The following is a 21,014-nucleotide window of genomic DNA, read 5'->3' as shown; positions in this document are numbered from 1 at the left end:
ACAGGAACTAGTCTGTCTCAATGAGTTGAAAATATTTGCACTCCTTCTGAAATACTGTCCAAGAGAATTGTAATCTGTGGAATAAATGGAGAGGGGAGTAGTCTTCCCCTGTGTAAGATAAGGCTAGAAAGTTCAATCAAGACTGGGGAAGTGATAGAAAAATTGGCTATTTCAGGAAAACAGTTGATTCATTGTAACAATATAGCAGGATCATAGGTGAGAGTGTAGTGGAAAAGCCTGAAGAAAACCAGGGAACTGAAGAGTTAAAAAAAATACCCTGGAATCTTCCCAGATTGTGTCGTGACCAGATCCCGCTGCCAAAAGTTAAATAAAGAAGGAAAAACAAAGAATAAAGATGACGGAGTTGAGGTCCAATTAGCTGACACTCTGCTTGATGATATGGGAAAGGAAAAACCTAGGCAGGTAATGGATCAGACAGAGGTATTTAGTTCTGACAGATTAATGGAGTTACAACAAAAAGATGAGATGATAAAGAATTTATATCATAAAGCCTACTTGAAAAAGGAATCTGAGTGTATTCCAGAATGCTATTATCTTAAGAATAACGTCTTAAAGCAAAAATTGAGTTCCTTGGCAGGCTGTGCAGATGAGAAATGGGCAGAAGTTCGCCAAGTTGTGTTATTGGTAAAATACATACAGGAAGTATTGTGGGTAGCACACAAATTACCTGTAATAGGTCATCCAGGAGTGAGGAAGACTCAGGCTAAGATACAGAAGCAATTTTATTGGCCTGGATTACATAAAGATGTGGTTGAATTTTGCTGTACTTGTCATATATGCAAGATGGTTAGGCAAGCCACAGGCAGTGAAAAAACCAGCACCTTTGATGCCATTCCCACTTCTGAAGAACCATTTACATGGTTATAATTCATTGTGCAGTTCTCCACCCTGAAATCAAAAGTGGGAATCGGTATTTGCCAATCATAATGGATGTGCCTTCGAGGTTTCCAGAGGTAGTTCCATTATAGAATGCCATGCAGAAGAGGTTCTGGAGGAGTTGCTTGCTTTCATTACCCATTATGGATTACTGAGAGAAATTCAATTTAGATTACTTAGTGTGGAAACAAGCCCTTCGGCCTAACAAGTCCACATCGACCCACCAAAGTGCAACCCACCCAGACCCATTCCCCTACAATTATCCCTTCACTCAACACTACAGGCAATTTAGCATGGTCAATTCACCTAACCTGCACATTTTGAACTGTGGGAGGAAACCGGAGCACCTGGAGGAAACCCACGCAGACACGGGGAGAATGTGCAAACTCCACACAGTCAGTTAGACCATGTGTCCAATTTTACTGCCACATTATTTAAAGAGGTCATGGATAGTTTAGGCATCAAACACTTGACATCAAATGTGTACCATTCCGAATCCCCAGGGAGCATTGGAAAGAGAATGTTGAGGGCTTATTGCCAGGATTACCCAAATGATTGAGATAAAGGTATCCCACTTATATCATTTGCTATTAGAGAGGCTCCAAATAAATCAACCAGGTTTATGCCACTTGAATTTATATTTGGACGTGAAGTAAGACGGCCTTTAAAAATTAATTAAGGAAAAGTTGATTGGTCTAAAGTCAGAGATCTCACAGTTGGATTACATATCTGAGGTAAGAGAAACATTAAACAGAGTAAGTGAATTTGAGGTGGCACAGAATCTAATGATGCAAGAGGCAAATAAGAAATCTGAAATTTGTATGTTTGCCTGTGGGGATAAAGTATTGGTGCTGTTACCAGTAGTAAGAGATTTCATTTAAAGCAAGGTTTAGTGGTCCCTTTCAGATTGAGAAGTTAAGTTTGGTGAATTATCTGATAAAGATGCCAGATAGGAAAACAATTTATCAGGTATATCATGTCAACATGCTGAAACAGTATTATGACAGGGAACGGGAACTGGAGAAACAGGTATTAGTTACTGCCATTCAGATTGAGGAATCAAACCCAGAAGATTTGGATTTTGATGTGCCTCAGAATAAATTGACTAATGAGGAAGTCCTCAAGGAACGGGATGGGGAAGTGAGCAATCTGTCCCAGGAACAGAGAACTGAATTGAAGAATTTGTTACAGTGCTATGAGGACTTACGTAGAAATAGAATGGGAAAGTTTAATGCCATAATACATGAAGTTGACATTGGGAATGTTGCTTTGATAAAACAATACCCCTACAGGCTTAGTCCTCTCAAAACAGTGCAGGTTCAGAAGAAAGTGGAAGCGAAGCTCCAAGAGACTTCATAGAGACGAGCTAAAGCGACTGGAGTTCGCCTATCGTGTTTGTTCTGAAGCCTGATGGTACTCAATGATTCTGTGTGGATTATCGGAAGGTCAATGCTGTGACAAAATCTGACTCATACCCAATTCCAAGACAGGAGCATTGTGTGGAAAAAGTGGGACAAGCACTTATATTCTGGTTACTGACAAGTACCTTTGTCGGAGAGAGCTAAAGAAGATTCTGATTTTTTTTTAGATTAGATTAGATTACTTACAGTGTGGAAACAGGGTCTTCGGCCCAACAAGTCCACACCGACCCGCCGAAGCACAACTCACCCAGACCCATTCCCCTAACACTATGGGCAATTTAGCATGGCCAATTCGCCTAACCTGCACAATTCAAAATAATGCCCTTTGGAATGAAAAATGCACCAGCCACTTTTCAAAGACTCATGAATAGAGTTATTGCAGGGTTGACTACTTGTGCTGTCGACATAGATGACTTAGTAATCTTTAGCCATTCGTGGAAAAATCACTGAGCATTTGGCAGAGCTGTTTGAGAGACAACGGAAGGCAAAGTTGGTCATAAACTTGGCAAAACGGAATTGCGTAGGCAGAAGTGGCATTCTTAGGACACAGATGGATGACATCAAGGAATGTGAAGACGAAAACTATTGTGGAATTTTCAAAAGCATCCTTGAGGAAGGAAGTACTACAATTTTTAGGATTGAGCAAATTCTATAGGAAATTTGTACCAAATTTTAGTTGTATTGTGGCACAGTTGATGGATTTGTTGAAAAAGAACACAAAATTTAGGCGAATAGAACAATGCCAGGAGGCATTTGAGAATTTAAAAGTAGAGTTAACCACCGCACCAGTTTTAGGTATGCCAAATTTTCTGAAACCCTTTAAAGTCACCATTGATGCAAGTGCTGTAATTGTTCGAGTTGTGTTGTTACAGAAGGATGTGTGTGGATTTCACAGGCCAATTGGCTATTTTTCAAAAATTACTCAACATGCACCAGAAAAATATTCCACCACTTGAAAAGAGTTATTGAGTTTGGTAATGGTCTCACACCATTTTAATGTTTACATTACAAAAAAACATTTGAGACAATTGTGTATACCGATCACAATCCTTTGACATTTCTGGAAAGATTTAAGGACAAGAACACTGGATCATTTCGTCGGAGTCTCATGTCACAAGCATTTAATTTAGGGATTGTGGATGTTGCGGGTCATGAAAACATTATCGTGGATGCTTTACTGCTGGTTCAGAAGAAAAATGTTTGTATAAGATAAAAACGGTAGTATTCAATATTATGTATAAATAGAATGAGTATAAAATATAACTTTAGATTAATGAGCTATGGATCTAATGATGTAATGGAGTTAACATGTTTAAAGAAAACAAGAAGCCATCTTTTCATAATGATGGTTCATTTTTTCTTAATGGGGAAGGTGTTATGAAGTTGATGTGTGTAAAATTGTAAAATGGGGAAAGCATTGCATGATCTCTTTAAAAGATTGTGTTTTTTTCTATGTTTAAAGTTAAAATGGATGTCTGGCAACAGCTTGAGTTTGCTAGTACACACAGGACCTGAACTGAAACACTTTGAATCGAAAGGAAAACCAGCAGTCTTATCAAGACAGCAGGTTTTAAATTTAACCAATCAATTTGAATCCATTCGCTCCCAAAAACTTGTTAAATTTAAATCTGATGGTTTTGACAACAGAGGACCAATCCAATTATAAAAATATTGATAGGCCATCAAGGATATAAAAGAAGGGGCTGTTGAAAAATCGACAGAGCTAACTGCCATATGCTGAGACAACAAACCTCCACTCTTAGAGAAAGCACTATCTATTTACCACAGTACTGTGGCACACCCATCTACATTCCTGACAGACGAATTTACAGACAAACATTCTTGACAGAAGAATCTGCAGAGAAGACATACAAAGTTCCAGAAGACATGTAACCTGGCAGTATTTCTGAGGGACGAAGTTCTTTTTTTAATATGAGGAGGACATGAATTGATTGTATCAGCATACCATCAGAATCTTGTTTTATTCAGGAATAGTTAGTAGTTAGAAGAGCTTTATTCGGTTTGTTAATAGTTTAGTTAATTTGTTTACTGTTAAAGTTAGATAAATAAATTATCCCTTGGTGATTTTAAAGTGAATGTCAGGGATTTCTTTTGCTTAACCACTAGGAAGTTGCTGAAAAAAAACAGACTACACCCCATCTCACACTCATTTTAATAGATTATAGGGCAAAGTGCTCCCCTTATGGTGATTTGGTTTTAGTTCTCAGAAGGGGATGTCAACCATCGCTTTATGACACAGTAGCAGAGGGTAGAGCTGAGACCAAGGTCACAGAGTTTTGAGATCAGTCTGGCAGGGATACTGGTGTTGAAGATGGAGCTGTAGTCAATGAGCAGGAGTCTGACATAGGTGTGTTTGTTGTCCAGATGTACCAGGGATGAGTGCAGGGCTGAGTATATGGCATCAGCAGTGGACCTGTTACATCGGTAGGCAAATTGTAAGGGATCGATGCAGGCTGGGAGACTGGAGTTAATGTAGGCCATGACCAGTCTCTCAAAGCATTTCATGATTATTGAGGCCAGAGCCACTTGGTGGTAGTCATTAAGGCACATTGCATGTGCTTTCTTAGGTACTGGGATGATGGTGGTCTTCTTGGAGCAAGTGGGGACTTCAGCTTGTAGTAGAGAGAGGTTGAACATGTCGGTGAATACCTCCGCCAATTGGTTTGCACAGGATCTGAATGCTCAGCTGGGGACACTGTCCGGGCCCGTCGCTTTTCTTGGGTTGACTTCCAGGATGACTGATTTGATGTCTGCAGTGGTGACTGAGGGAACAGGTGCGTTCAGGGTTGTCTGGGCAGGTGTCACCACGCCACTGACATTCTGCTCAAACCGAGCACAGAAAGCATTGAATGCATAAGGGAGGAATGTGTCTTTGTTTGCTATCTTGCTCTGCTTCATTTTGTATCCCATAATGCTGTTTAGGCCTTACCATAGGCAGCTGGAGTCTGTTTGGTAAGTTTGAGCCTCAAATTCGGTCCAATGCTGCCTCTTGGCATCTCTAAAGGCTACTCTAACTACTTCATAGGAATTATGGCTTTTTGGCTTCAATATATTGTCACCACCAGATCCAAAGCAAGTCATACCTCAAGACACAAAAACGTCACTTATGTTCCCTCCTTAGTAAATCTAAGCATCATTTACTCAATCTGTTGTGTGAAGTACAAGTACTATTCAGCACTGTTAGGTAAAGGATTCCATAATTAACACATTGATCCATGGGCTAAAATTCCTTCTGGCAAATATATTTGCTCAGTTCCAAAATTATCTTCACCTACTTACTCTGAATTCTTCTTGTCATGTGTCAATTTGAAGGTATCAGCTCTCTGGTTTATTGCATAATGATACTTTGAATCATATCTGAAATACCTATCAATTATTCCTTGTGTATTGCTGTGATTCATTTATCATTAGTGCTGCATTCCTGTCCTCAGCTACAATACACTTCTATTGAAAATGTTCACTTCTTGATTCTACTTTTTTCAAACATTTCTTCCACTACATTGCTCTCTGCATCCAGCAAATTTCAAAATACGTTAGTTCTTGAATCCTCTATTAGCAAACATTCAAATTCTCTCATTTTTGAAAACGGTAAGGAAAAGCTTGGGAACTATAGACGAGTGAGCCTGACATCGATGGTGGGCAAGTTGTTGGAGGGAATTCTGAGGGACAGGATTTACATGTATTTCGATAGGCAAGAAATGATTAGAGATAGTCAAAATGGCTGTGTGCATGGGAAATAGTGTCTCACTAGTGCATGGTAAATAGTGTCTCACTAATTTGACTGAGCTTTTTGACGAAGTAACAAAGAAGGTTGATGAAGATAGAGCAGTCGACGTGATCTATATGGATTTCAGTAAGATGTTCACAATGTTTCCTCACAGTAGACTGGTTAGCAAGTTAGATCACATGAAATACAGGAAATACTCCACTTTCAAGGAACTGTGAATCTTCACTCTAAGGTCTCTTTGTTCAGCAACATTTCCCAGGACTCTTCCACTAAGTGTAACAAATCATGCTCTGATTTGCCTTTCCAAACTGCAGCACCTCGCATTTATCTAAATTAAACTCTATCTGCCACTCTTTGGCTCATGGACCCATCTGATCAAGATCCTATTGTACTCTGAGGTAACCTTCTTCACTGCCCACTATGCCACCAACTATGGTGTCACCTGCAAATTTACCAACTACACCTCATATGTTCCTATCCAAATCATTTGCATAAATGATGAAAAATAGTGGACCCAGCACCGATCCTTGTGGCACACCACTGGTCACAGGCCTCCAGTTTGCAAAGCAATCCCCCACCCTCTGTCTTCTGGATACAGTACTGGCTTGAAGGTAGAATTGGTAAATTTACAGATGACACCAAAATTGGTGGCGTAGTGGGCAGCGAAGAAGGTTACCTCAGAGTACAATAGGATCTTGATCAAATGGATCTATGGACCAAGGAATGGCAGATAGAGTTTAATTTAGATAAATGTGAGATCCTGCAGTTTGGAAAGGCAAATCAGAGCAAGACTTATTACACTTAATGGTAAGGTCCTGGGGAATATTGCTGAGCAAAGATACCTTAGAGTGCAGGTTCACAACTCCTTGAAAGTGGAGTTGCAGGCAGATAGGAATAGTGAAGGTGGTGTTTGGTATGCTTTCCTTTATTGTTCCACCCACTGAATATATGAGTTAGGAGTTCATGTTGCAGCTGTACAGAACATTGGTTAGACCACTTTTGGAAATTTGTGTGTAATTCTGGTCTCCTTCTTACTGGAATAATGTTATGAATTTTGAAAGGGTTGAGAAAAAAGTTATAAAAATGTTGCCAGGGTTGGAGGGTTTGAGCTTTAGGGAAACGCTTAACAGGCGGGGGCTGTTTTCCTTGGAGTGTTGGAGGCTAAGGGGTGATCTTATAGAAGATTACAAATTGACAAGTGGCATGGATAGGGTCAATACACAAGGTCTTATCCCTGGGGTGGGGAGTCCAGAACTAGAGGGCATAGGTTTAGGGTGAGAGGAGAAAGATTTAAAAGGGACCTAAGAAACAACATTTGCATGCAGAGAGCGGTGCTTGTATGGACTGAGCTGACATAGAAAGTAGTGGAAGCTAGTTTGCAAGAGAAGACATCTGGATGGAACATGAATAGGAATATGGGCCAAATGCTGGCAAATATGACCTGATTAATTTAGGATATCTGGCCAGCATGGACAAGTTAGAGCGAAGGGTCTATTTCCATGCTATACATGTTTGTGACTCTATGTTAGATCTAGGAGCCTGTGCATATGACACTTTAGCAGAATCCAACAATTTCACTGATGTAGAAATCCATAGATTGGACTTTGTTCTTTTTATTATACAACTTATGAGATTTCATGATATATTAATTCATGGTGTGTCATTCTGTTTCTTAAAATTTATAATAACATTATTCATGGACATTTAACTGATCATCTCCATGTAAATTTCCTGTAATAAATCTAATTGAAAATCAGAACTTTTATCACTATCTAACTGACGGGCATCCATCTCTCAAAATACTTCAGATCATACTCCTTCTAATTACTCATTCCTGATGAAGGGTTCCTGCCCGAAACATCGATTTTCCTGTTCCTCGGATGCTGCCTGAACTGCTGTGCATTCCAGCACCACTCTAATCTTGACTCTAATCTCCAGCATCTGCAGTCCTCACCTTTGCCTCCTTCTAATTATTGCCCATATACTTGTTCCATTCTTGAAATGCTCACAAGATCCAAAAGCTAAGGAAACCAGAATGTAATCATCTTCCAAGAACTTACATTTCTTCATTCTATGTTCTACAGTAACCATTAAATCTGTAGTTTTATATGAAATTATTTTTCTTAGTTTCCAACCCTCACCTTTAGACAACTACCCTCTGCAGACATATTGTAATCCAGAAAGCGCATTGGTAAAAGAAGGCATTGGGGCCAGTTTTTACTCACATTTATTATATACATGATGTTACATTTAGGTAATTTATTTACTCATTACAAACATATAGCTTATATACCAATAACCATCTTTAAGCCCAGTTAATGCTCAGCCATCAGCATACAACTAAACAGAATTAACATTGTCATTAACATCTATTCTCATAAGCAATCCTATCAATGTGTTTTAGGATAGGATGTGAATCTCTCTGAACCCTGGCATCTACAACTATGATGACAGCAAGTCAAGCCTTTCTGACAAAAGTAGAGGTTTCGTGAGTTCAATTTGAATTGAATGGAACTGGAAATATCAGCCACTAGTGCTGTAGTATGCAGAGTCTAATGTCATGTTGGTCATCATGCCCTCACTGAACAGTATGTGTTCCAAGTTCTATGACATGCCCTGTGCTCTATGATAAGCTGGTGCTGGATAACATCATATTCTTTGACTTTCACCGAGACGTTCTGTCAGGCATGCTGATGCATCAAGTATTTCAATGCGCATATCTATCAGACCACTTTTGTAGGCCACCCAAACATAGTTATCATCACAATTCTCCATAGCAGAACCTGTGTACACTCCTGTTCTTCAGTGAGTTGATACTTGTACCATGCTTATCTCCTGCTCTAGTTGCAGACCATTTATGCCTAGCATCTCATCACTTGAAGTTATTATCTCCAAGATAACCTGTACAATGCAGTGTCAGTATTTGAGCTAGCAACTGTACATGTGAGTGAGTCACCATATCCTTTGTTCATCATTGTTTTTCTGTCCCTAAACCTCACTCTGCATGGCTAGGTTGCAAATCTCAGGAATCTGAAAAGAGAAAAGTCGTAAGGCTCGGGTTGTGGTGAAGAGAGGTGGCTAAAAGAAAAAGGTACACGTTTCCACTGCCTGCAATTTGTAAATCATAAAATAATGAGGATCACCGAATTGCTGAAGGCACATGAATCTAACTCCTTCAAGTTAGAGTTCTGGCATTACTCATTGCTTCCATTGATTCCTTTGAGTATGTTTGGAAAGTCCATTCAATTGTCGAGAGATGATATCTCTCCTCCTATCTCTTGAATTAAGGCTTTAAATGAAACATTGGAGGATTTGGGGGCTGCTCTCTGCCATTTTGGGCCATAATTCACCCTTCTTCTTGCTCACGCTCTTTTCTACAACCAATTCAAGCATTTGTTCCAGCCATAATGCACCTCCCCACTGAGAGATGGAGTCTGGTTTCAAATATTGCGGGCTAACTTTAACCTGGGAACTAGCACCAGCACATCGGTACTGAATACCATGCTTAGTGCCGGACAGTGCAATTGTTCAAATGAGCAGACAGAACAAAGTGTACATAATACTTGCATTAGAAGCAATGAACATGGGGGTAACTGCACATTTTGATGCCTTCTCTCCTTTCACATCTCATTGAATTGTACAGTCCACAGTGACTGGAACTGGGTGTTTTATGCAACAAAACTAGAATACTGTGGATGCTGAATATGAGGTACTTTTCAATGATCCATCCTCAAGGGTGAGTTTAATAAACAGCTCACAGATATTGTTCTATTTTTCTTGCAGCAGGTACCTGCAATTGCCATTTTAAGCTTCATCTATTTTGTTTCTTTACTTAACATTTCCTTTTTAATCATCACTTTTAAAAGAAAATATTTGCATTTATGTCATACCTTTTACACCATAGGATGCTTCAAAGGATATGTGACATTTAAACCCGCCTGCCATCTATCCTTTGGATCTCTCCTCCTCCTCCTCTTCTTTCTCATCCTATGTCTGTACTGTCAAATATACAACTTTCTCCACATTGGATGGAAGGCCTCTTTTTTTCTCTCTCTCTCTATAGTTGCTGTTTTCATGAGCATTCAGGTTTATATGAGAAAAAGGTAAATTAACCTAAAATGCAAGCACAGTTTTATGGTCCACTCAGGCTTCTTTCCATTTTTTCTCATTTAACCTTCCAATGGTAACCATCTCCTTCATATGCTTTGCTAAATTTCCCTTTCATTGCATCTATAGTCTTCACTTTGACTACTCGTGTGGCACATTCACATGGTTTCTTCTGAATTTTGTATTGGATTTCTCAGTGAGTACCTAATATTGATGTTCTTCCTCACAAGGGGAGAGGTTAGATTACCTACACTAGATTAGATTACCTACAGTGTGGAAACAGGCCCTTGGGCCCAACTAGTCCACACCAACCCTCCGAAGTGTAACCCATTCCCCCTAACTAATGCACCTAACTCTACGGACAATTTAGCGCGAGCAATTCACCTAACCTGCACATCTTTGGACTGTGGGAGGAAACCGGAGCACCCGGAGGAAACCCATGCAGACACAGGGAGAATGTGCAAACTCCACACAGACAGTCGCCCGAGGCTGGAATTGAACCTGGGTCCTGGTGCTGTGAGGCAGCAGTGCTAACCACTGAGCCACTGTGCCGCCCATATCCATACCGTTCCTAATTTTAAAGATCTCTATTAGGTCACGCTTCTCCCATCTTTCAAATTGTTATCTATGCCCTGTGAACAGAGCTAAAAATTGTGTAGGTAACAATAAAGAGTCCAAATTGTAAATTAACGAATAAAGAGCTGCACATTTTTAGGGTTGTGTCCACTCTGCCCGCTTAATTTATCCAGAAGCTTTGTGGAAATCCTATTTATGCACATAGCTGGATGTTACTTTGTTACATCCAATTTCCAAAGTTACAGTGTCAAAATGAGAAAAATTGACAAACTTCAACCCTAAAAATGCTCAGTTTTGCCACAGTAGTAAAATACTACAGTACGATATACAACTGATAGAACACTCACCAATTTGTGACATGGCTCAAACACCTTATTGTTAATTATAGCACACATTTTTTCAGCTCTGGCCAAACGATATGGATTTTTGTGACATGGAAATACAACTTCAGTCACATCTCTGCATGTAGGATCTTCCTTCCAAGAATTTGCAAAGGTCAGTACATTGGAGACTAGGTATTTATTCTGGGTTATATATTCATCATCTGCATTTCCATTGTAATTACCACAGAGTCCACACACTGCAAACTGAAAAAAAGTGATAGAACATGATTTTTTCAAAAGTTAAAACATTGTATACCTAAGAATTGAAATTAATCAATCACAAAAAGGTTAACAAATTAAGCAGCTTAACCAACATAGCTGTTCATCTCATTTGGTTCAGAGTTTCAGCTGAGTGCTTGTTTTTTTTAAGATTTTACATTTTTTATGTTTTGCATGCTTAAGATTACAATCTGTGGGTAAAGAAGGAGTTTTAAAAATATATAAGGTGCTTTTAAGAACTTCTTTTTAGGATTAATGTCACAGAGGGCATTCAAAAGACACAGTGTGATGGTTAGCAGATTTAGAGAAGTGGTTATACAGCAGGATGAGTCAGACAGATAGGGGACAGTCAGGAAAAGTAACAAGGGAGTTAAGCAGTCTCCTGTGGCTATTCCTCTGTCAAACAGATATTCTGTTTTGGGTATTGTTGAAGGGGATACTCTATTAGAGGAAAATAGAGGGGGCGGTCAGATCTTGGGCACCAAGAATGAATCTTGTGTTAAGTGGGGTTTGTGAAGATTCAAAAGAATAACTGTTATGGGAGACTCTCATGTGAGGGGCATAGACAGGACACTCTGTGGCTATGAGTATGAATCTAGCATAGTACGGTTCCAAGGTTAAGGATGTCCAAAACTGGTTAAATCATATTGTCAAAGGGGAGAGTGAAAAGCCGGAAGTTGTTATACACATTGGTAAGACTGACAGATTTAAGGAAAGGGGTACATTCTAATTAGAGTGCCACATTCTAATTAGAGTTGGAATGAAAGGATTGAACAGATAAATCAATGGCTGAAGAGATGGTGCAATGTGCAAGGATTCAGGTTTTTTAGATCATTGGAATCGCTTCTGGGGCAGAAAAGACCTGCTCAAAAGGGATGGGTTTCACCTGAACTGGAAAGGGACCAATATACTGCCAGGGAGATTGCTAATTCTATTTTGGGACTCTTTAAACTAGCAGAGAAGTGGAATGGGTGGTTCCTAAGTGACAGTAAATATATAAAGATAGATGAGGATGGTTCTGAATCAGAAAACAGCAATTTAATTAGAAAAGGCAGACAAGAGAAAGTCAGAGAACGAGGTAATTGAAGAATTAAACTACATTTATTTCAATGCGAAGGATCTTACAGGTAAGGCTGATGAATTCAGGACATGTATGGGAACATGGAACTGGGACCCTTCTGAGGAAGCGTCATCGGATCCAAAAAGTTAATTCTGACTTCTCTTCACAGATACTGCCAGACTTGCTCAGCTTTTTCAGCAACTTCATTTTTTGTGTCAAATTTACGACTCCATGAATAACATTACTAAATACTGAAGACGATTCACAGCATTGAAAGTTTCAACAACATCACTTTTTCATCCCACCCTTATTGCATGTTAGTCAAGCTTAAACATCCAGATCTAAAAATGCAACTGAGTAACTACATCTAAATAAATGGAAACCGTTCAAGGTCATAATTTTAGATTTTCTTCTATTTAGACATTTCAACTACCTTTGCAATAAATACTGTTCTGAATCTGACTCTGATTATGTAAAGATTAAACAGCTCATTTTCAGAGACTCCTTCAAAGTTAACAATCCATCTCTAGAATTAAATGGAAAACTAGGAGACATTGGTATAACTGGAAGGAAAACTGATCAAGTATTTGATAATAAAGATTTCAAGTGAAAAAAAGAGGCAACTCATACACAAGATAGTTAGAGATGTTTGAAACCCTATGACTATGCTTCAAATATGCATATGCTACATAATTCTTACTGAATGAAGCTACAGATGAAAACAAAATATTGTCTTATTGAGATAACAGTGCAATTTTTGTATAAACTGGCCTGAATCTAGTTTCACTTTGATATTTTCAGATTACCTCCATCTGTAAGAAAGTCAAACTATTGTCAGATTATTTCAGTTACCTCTGATAGTCTAGTAATTGAGATGTAAGCATTCATATTCCTGTTCCATATAATAGTTAGCTCAAGTATTGAACTGATTTTTAAATCAAATTTTAGATACAGTGGATTACTGATCACTTTGAGTCCTCTTGCTGTATTTGGTGGTGTTATTTGATAGTGTCCATTAGTCAGCTTAATTAGAGTATCCTGAAAGAAAAGGAGAACATGAAAATTGATTATTATAAAGCTAGTGATGGATGAAATTTACAATATTTAATAAACTAACTTTCCATCAGTACAAAAGCAAAGTTCTGCTTAAGGTGGGATTCTAAAATAAGAAATTTTTGAAGCCTTCTGGTCAGAAAATATCTGCGATGAGAGAAACTGTTAATATTTCAGCTTGATTATCTATAAATTGTTCAGATGAACGTTTTCTTATTAATTACAGGTACGTATCCCTTTATCCGAAATGCTCGGGACCAGCTGCTTTGCGGAAATCGGAATTTTGCGGTTTTCGGAACTAATGGAGTGTCCCCTGTAGGGTGCAGGGCAGCAACCATAATCAGACATAAATACTGTACTGCAGCAAAAACATATGAATACTGACTAAGCGGGATAAATAAAGACTAGAAGTACTACCACACTTTATTTATAGAGTAATGTACTGATAAATGAAATACATCAACCATAAATATTCAACAACATTTTATTTCCATAAAAACCATTACAAGAGAAACATTCTGGAAAACTTAAACGTACAAAGCTTATTTATAGAGCAATATATCCAAATTCATGAAACACATCGACATTTTATTTCCATAAAAAACATTCTAATAAAAACATTCGATAAAACTCAAACATACACAGCTTCAGCACTATGGCAGGTGGCGGTTTTAAAGGCTTCTTCAAGTGTCATCTGTTTCATTAACATAGGTTTCTGTCTAAGCAATCTCTCTTTAATTCGGTAAATTGCCATAATCTCTTACTCACTGATAAATGAATGTTGTTCAAAGCCAGCAATTTACTGATCACACAATTTCACCATATCTTCAATGGGACTTTTTCCAACTGTGTTCACTAACTCATCATCACCACTATCCTCATACTTACCTGTACAGGAACCCGTATTTAAAACCATTTCAGCTTAAGGAACTTAAATGCACAGGAATTTCCTATCGCTTAAGGAATGCACGACAGGCACATCATTGTCAATGTTCAGCATTTCTTCCATGTCAGCTTCATGTAATTTATTTACACTTTCGTCCGATAAATTTTGTGCAGTAAGTAACAAGGCTTGCTATCATCGTTTTCTCTTCAGTGACATGAAATCCTACAAACTCTTCATCTGCAGGTGTGTTTACAGGAAACATCGATGTAGGCCAGAGTTTGTGCCAAGCATTTGTTAATGTTGCTTTATCAACATCATTCCAAGCATTAGCAATTGCATAAATGGCATCCTTAAGATCAAACTCTTTCAGGAAGTCTTGAATTCCTACCTCTCTGTTGACTGCAGCAAGCATACTGTTTAAAAAATAGTCTTTATACTTGCTCTTCATGGAGTGTAAAATTCCTTGGTCACAAGGCTGTAATACCGATGTCACATTCAGGGGGCAAGTAAATGCCAAAAACATTACTTTTCACAAGCTGTTCAGAAGGGGAATGTGCGGAGCAGTTGTCCAGGAACAATAAAATTTTACACTTTTCTTCCAATCCCGCTTGTCTGCAATGAGCCGCTGGTACGAAGTGTTTACTGAACCAGTCGGAAAACATTTCTCTGGTTACCCATGCATTCTTGTTTGCATAATAATGCACAGGCAAATTACGTACACCTTTAAGACATCTCGGATGTTTGCTTTTTCCAATCACTGCCAATTTCACCCTGTGTGTGTCTGCAGCATTGATACACCCAAGAATAGTTAATCTGTCCTTAGTTTCCTTAAAACCCTGTTGGTGCTCTCTCATTAGCTGTTGCTAATGTTTTTCTCGGGACATATCGCCAGTAAAGAGCTGTTTCATCAGCATTGTAAATTTGTTCAGGACTAAGGTTTTCATCAGATGTCAACTTGGCAAATTCACCAACATAATTTTCAGCTGCTTCATGGTCAGCAAAAGCCTTTTCGCCACAGATTTTCAAGTATTTCACACCATTATGCTTCTTGAATTTCAGCAGCCAACCTTCTGAATATTGACATTCGCCTTTAATGTTCAGTTCTTTATGATATTTCTAGCTTGTTTCATGACCATCAAACAATCAGTGGCATACGTTCACTTCTTCGTTGTTTAATCCACTCCATCAACACATGGTTAAGATCTTCATTTTTTGCCCTATACAGTGTTTTTCTATTTTCATTAGTTGATGGTCATCACTGTCACCATAAAACTTCAGTAACTTGTCTTTCTGTTTTTTTAAATCATAGACAGTGGTAGTTCTGACACCATATTTTTCAGTAAGACGCTGCACAGCCACACTATGATCAAGCTTCTGCAATAACTCTACATTCTGCATTATTGATAGTAACAGATGCTTCCTTTTCTTTATATTATTGTTAGCCATAGATGTACCTGCACCTCTTTTTGACATTTTCACTCAAAATTAAACAATTTAGCACAGTAAATACAATACACAACTGACGCCTCCGATTACTGGGCCACGCTGCCATGTGGGTCGAGTGGGTGCGGCCTTTGCCCGCCAAGAAAATCCCGTTATATTATGCAGACATGACTGATTTTGGTTTTCGGAGCTTTTCAGTTTTTGGATGCTCAGATAAAGGGATACGTACCTGTACTTGAATTTAAATTCCCCCACGTTCATAATGGAATAACCATCACTTGCATTCACACCATCACCTTAGTGCTATCTCATACTGATTTATTCCCCACAAATACTGTCATTCCCTCAGTTCGCTCAGTCTATTTCTCACACTCATAACTCTATATTCTTTCCCCTTGAAGGATGAGAAAGTGCTAAACTCTAGGGAAAGGCAGAGAACCGAGGAAATGGGAAGTCTGCAATAAAAGCTACCTTGACAGTTACTAACAATACCTGCCCTTTTGATCCTCTAGGAAATCGGTCTTATTCCAGAAGGATATAGAAATTAATAGCAACATGTTGCCAAGTATTGAGCCTCAGTAGACAATGGTTGTTAATGTATATTAACTGTGTTTAATTTTGTAAAGGTGGTGACCATTACAGTAAGAGAATATATTTGCTCAAATAAGGTCTTTTTTTAAACAGAAAGTAAAAACAGGAAAAATTGAAATTGCCAGAGTTGAGTTGGGATGTGCAGGTTTGTAGCATTTATCTCTGGAAACGAAAAACTTATTAAAGTTTGTACATACTGTCTCCAATAGAGTGCTTCAACACCAGACAAATACTACCGCACAAGAATATTGAGAGATGTGACTCTTTGCCTGAATTCAAGGTCACGACTACTGCAAACTAGATTAGTGTCCATCCCCTCTCTCTGTAGAGCAGCTGCATGCTGTCGAGAACGCAGTTGTTTCTACTATTAATACTATGCTCCCATGGCTTTTGATACAACGAGTGCTGGATTTTCATCTCATATCATTCCTCATCAGCAATGAAAAATAGAGTTGCATAAACTGCTTCTGTGTCACGAAAAAATGCTGAGAGTCAGGAAGTGGAGATCCAGGGCAGTGAAGTTACAGTTAGGTGAACTAACTTCAAAAAAGTTGGAAATCACCAGTCAAGCAGTAATAGCATGCTTTGGCATAGGCATGGCTGTAGATTTTTTGAGAATTAAAGTGTGAATACTTCCATAAGAGGGCAGGGATTCAGATTTTTAGAGCATTGCAATCTGTTCAAGAGGGACGGGTTGCACCTGAACTGGAGAGGACCAATAACTTGGCAGCAGGTTTGCTAGTGCTACAAGGGAGGATTTAAACCAGATTGGCAGAGAGGTGGGATCCTCAACAGCCATGAGGGAAGTGTAAGGCCTGAAAGAGATACAGTAATCAGAAATAGCAAGTTGAAGAGACAGATCAGGCTGGAACATGAGAGACAGAAAGGAATGCCTTGTGGATTAAATTGCATCTATTTCAATGCAAGAGGGCTGACAGGTAAGGTGAATAAACTCAGGGCATGGATAGGTACGTGGGACTGGGATATTATAGCCAGAAACATAGCTAATGGTGGGACAGAAATGGCAGCTTAATGCTCCAGCACCATCACACTGAGTATGAGAGCCCCCCCCCCCCCCCCTCCCCCCCACAGGGGTGTGTGCTCAGTCCAGTGCTGTTCACCCTGCTACCCTGATGTTGTGGCGATGCACAGCTCGAATCATATCATTAAGTTCGCTGATGACATGACTGTAGTGGCAATGACGAGTCAGCATACAGAGAGGAGGTGCAGCGACTAACAGACTGGTGCAGAGCCAACAACCTTTTTATGAACATGGAGAAAACTAAAGAGATGGTTGTTGACTTCAGGAGGGCACGGAGCGACCACTCTCTATTGGACATCGATGAGTCCCCTGTGGAGATCGTGAAATTTCTTGACATTCAACTGGCGGAGAATCTCACCTGGTCCGTTAATACCAGCTCCATAACCAAGAAAATCCAGCAGCATCTCTACTTGCTGTGTAGGTTGAAGAAAGTCCACATCCCACCCTCCCATTTTCACCACATTCTAAAGAGGGTTCATTGAGAGTACCCTGAGCTGCTGTATCACTGCATGATTCAGGAATTGCACCATCTCGGATTGTAAAACCATACAACGGATAGTAAGGACAGCTGAGAGGATCATCGGGGTTTCTCTTCCGTCCATTACATACATTTGCACCACATGCTGTGTCTGAAAGGCTAAGAGTATCGTGGAAGACCCCATACATCCCTCACTCAAACTCTTGCCCCTCCTGCCATTTGGCAGAAGATAATGGAGCATTCAGTCTCTCATGGCCAGACTGTGCAACAGTTTCTTCCCCTGAGCTGTCAGGCTCCTTAACACTGTATGATTAGACTCTATTCCATCTGAAACCCTTTCACGATTTTGAATTGCTGCTAGAACATTGTTTTATTAATTATCATTCTTTTATTATACTGTAATTTGTACACCACTGTGCTTATTGTCTTGATGTGTCAAGAATTACTGTGCTGTCTTGCGTGTTTTGCACTTCCTATGCACTTTATGCCACCCAGTGTATGATCATGTAGTTTGTGCTGTCCATGTAGCACCTTGTTCCAGAAGGAATGCTGTCTCATTTTTACTGTTCAGTTGTATATGGTAGAAAAGACAAATAAAGCTACTCTTGACTAATGTACCAGGGTATAGGTGCTTTAGGTGGGTCAGAGGTAGTGAAGAGAGGGGAGGAGTTTGTCTGCAGGCAAAAGGGACCTCCGGCAAGTGGGAGGCCTTTAAAAGTGAGATAGCTAGAGCACAAGGTCTTTATGTTCCTGTGACGGTGAAGGGCAAGGTTGCCAGGAATAGGGAACCCTGCATGGCAAGAGATTACGAGACTTTGACCAGAAAAAAGGACGCATAGGCAGGTACAGGCAGCTGGGATAAAGGGAATCGCTGAAGGTATATAGGGGATACAGGAGTTTATCGAAGGAAATCAAGATGCTGAAAACGAGGCACAAGATAGTGTTGGCTGAGAAGATTAGGCTGAATCCAAAGAGGTTCTTTAAATATATTAATGAAAAAAAAACCTAGAAAAAGAACAGGACCCCTCCAAGAACCAAAGTGGACATGTATGTGTAGGACCATAGGAGATGGGTGAGGTACTCAATGAATATTTCTCCTCCGCGGAGAAAGACATGAAGACTTGGGAAATTAGTGGTGATACCTTGGAGACAGTTCATATCACAGTGGATGACAATGTATGAAGGTTGATAAATCTTCTGGTCCTGCCCAGATACAAAACATTAAACAGAGAACAGTACACCACAGTACTGATGTTGAGCCGACCTTTTATCCTACTCTAAGATCAAATTAACCTATATACCCTACATTTTACTATCATCCATGTGCCTAAACAAGAGTCACTTAAATATCCCTAATGTGAATGACTTCACCACCACTGGTGGCAGTGCATTCCATGCACCCACCATTCTATGTGTAAAGAACCTACCTCTGATGTCTCCCCTATACCTTCCCCCAATCACCTTTAAAATTATGCCCCCTCGTGATAGCTATTTCAACCCGAGGAAAGTGTCTCTGGCTATCCACTCTATCTATGCCTGTCATCATCTTGTACACCTCTATCAAGTCACTTCTCATCCTTAATCGTTCCAATGAGAAAAGCCATAGCTCCCTCAACCTTTCTTCATAAGGCATATCGTCCAGTCCAGGCAGCATCCTGATAAATCTTCACTGCACTCTCTCTAAAGCTTCCACATCCTTCCTAAAATGAGGCAACCAGAACAGAACACAATATTCCAAGTGTGGTCTAACTTGGCTCTATAGAGCTGCAATATAACCTCATGCCTCTTAAACTCAATACCCCCATAAATGAAAGCCAACACACCATATGCTGCCTTAATAACCCAATCAACTTAGGTGGCAACTTTGAGGGATCGATGGACGTGGGTCCAAGATCCCTCTGTTGCTCCAAACTGCCAAGAATCCCGCCTTTAACCCGATAATCTGCATTCAAATTCAACCTACCAAAGTGAATCATTTCACACTTTTCCAGGTTCAACTCCATCTGCCACTTCTGCATCCTGTCAAATCCCATGACAACCTACAACAGCCCTCCATACTATCCACAAATCTACCAATTTTCATGTCATTGGCAAACTTCCTAACCCACCCTTCCACTTTCTCATCTAAGTTATTTATAAAAATCACAAAGAGCAGAGGTCTCAGAACAGATCCCTGCAGATCCAACACTTTGCTAAAATCCATAGACACCACATCCACTGCTCAACTTTCATCAATGTGTTTTGTCACATCCTCCAAGAATTCAATAAGGCTTGTGAGGCATGACCTGCCATTCACAAAGCCATGCTGACTATCACTAATCAACTATGCTTTTCCAAATAATCATAAATCCTGTCTGTCAGATTCCTCTCCAATAATTTTCTCACCACCGACAACTGACTGTCTGGTCTGTAATTCCCAGGGTTATCCCTATTCCCTTTCTTGAACAAGGAAATAAAAGTTTCCACCCTCCAATCATCCAGTGGACAGTGAGGAAGCAAAGATCATCACCAAAGATATAGCAATCTCTTCCTTCGCTTCCTGTACTAACCTTGGATATATCCCATCAAGCCCAGGGGATTTATCTATCCTCATGTTTTTCAAAACTTCCAACACGTCCTCCTTAACATCAACCTGTTCAAGCAATTGTGCCTATTTCCTGTTGTCCTCAGAAATGACAAAGCAGCTTGGTGGTTCAGTGGTTACCACAGCTGCCTCATAGCGCTTGGGACCCAGGTTCAATTCCAGCCTTGGGTGACTGTCTATGTGAAGTTTACACATTCCCCCAAATTTCCTTCAGGTGCTCCAGTTTCCTTCCACAATCCAAAGATGTGCAGTTTAGGCGAATTGGTCATGTTAAATTGCCTTTAGTACTCAGGGATGTGTGGGCTAGGTGTATTAATCAGGGGTAAACGTAGAATGTTAAGGTAGGTAAAAACAATGACTGTAGATGCAGGAAACCAGATTCTGGATTAGTGGTGCTGGAAGAGCACAGCAGTTCAGGCAGCATCCGAGGAGCAGTAAAATCGACGTTTCGGGCAAAAGCCCTTCATCAGGAATAAAGGCAGAAAGCCTGAAGCGTGGAGAGATAAGTGAGAGAAGGGTGGGGGTG

General features: G+C 39.8%; 1 protein-coding gene across 1 annotated transcript in view; it reads right to left on the bottom strand.

Annotated features, from left to right (window-relative positions):
• LOC122558125 (mucin-6-like) overlaps nucleotides 1-21,014 on the bottom strand; it is a 314,704-nt gene that overhangs the window by 33,711 nt on the left and 259,979 nt on the right. Inside the window, exons 22-23 of the mRNA XM_087996204.1 lie at nucleotides 13,264-13,449; nucleotides 11,097-11,336 (exon numbers count right to left, since the gene is read on the bottom strand). Coding sequence (XP_087852330.1) covers nucleotides 11,097-11,336; nucleotides 13,264-13,449 — 426 coding nt within the window. The remainder of the gene's footprint in view (nucleotides 1-11,096; nucleotides 11,337-13,263; nucleotides 13,450-21,014) is intronic.

The sequence above is a fragment of the Chiloscyllium plagiosum genome, unplaced genomic scaffold (genome assembly GCF_037043375.1).
Source record: "Chiloscyllium plagiosum isolate Xiang-an unplaced genomic scaffold, Cpla_swu_hap1 HiC_scaffold_18, whole genome shotgun sequence".
Lineage (NCBI taxonomy): Eukaryota > Metazoa > Chordata > Chondrichthyes > Orectolobiformes > Hemiscylliidae > Chiloscyllium > Chiloscyllium plagiosum.
The sequence above is the reverse complement of the archived record's forward strand: the minus strand, read 5'-3'. Positions and strand labels throughout refer to the sequence as shown.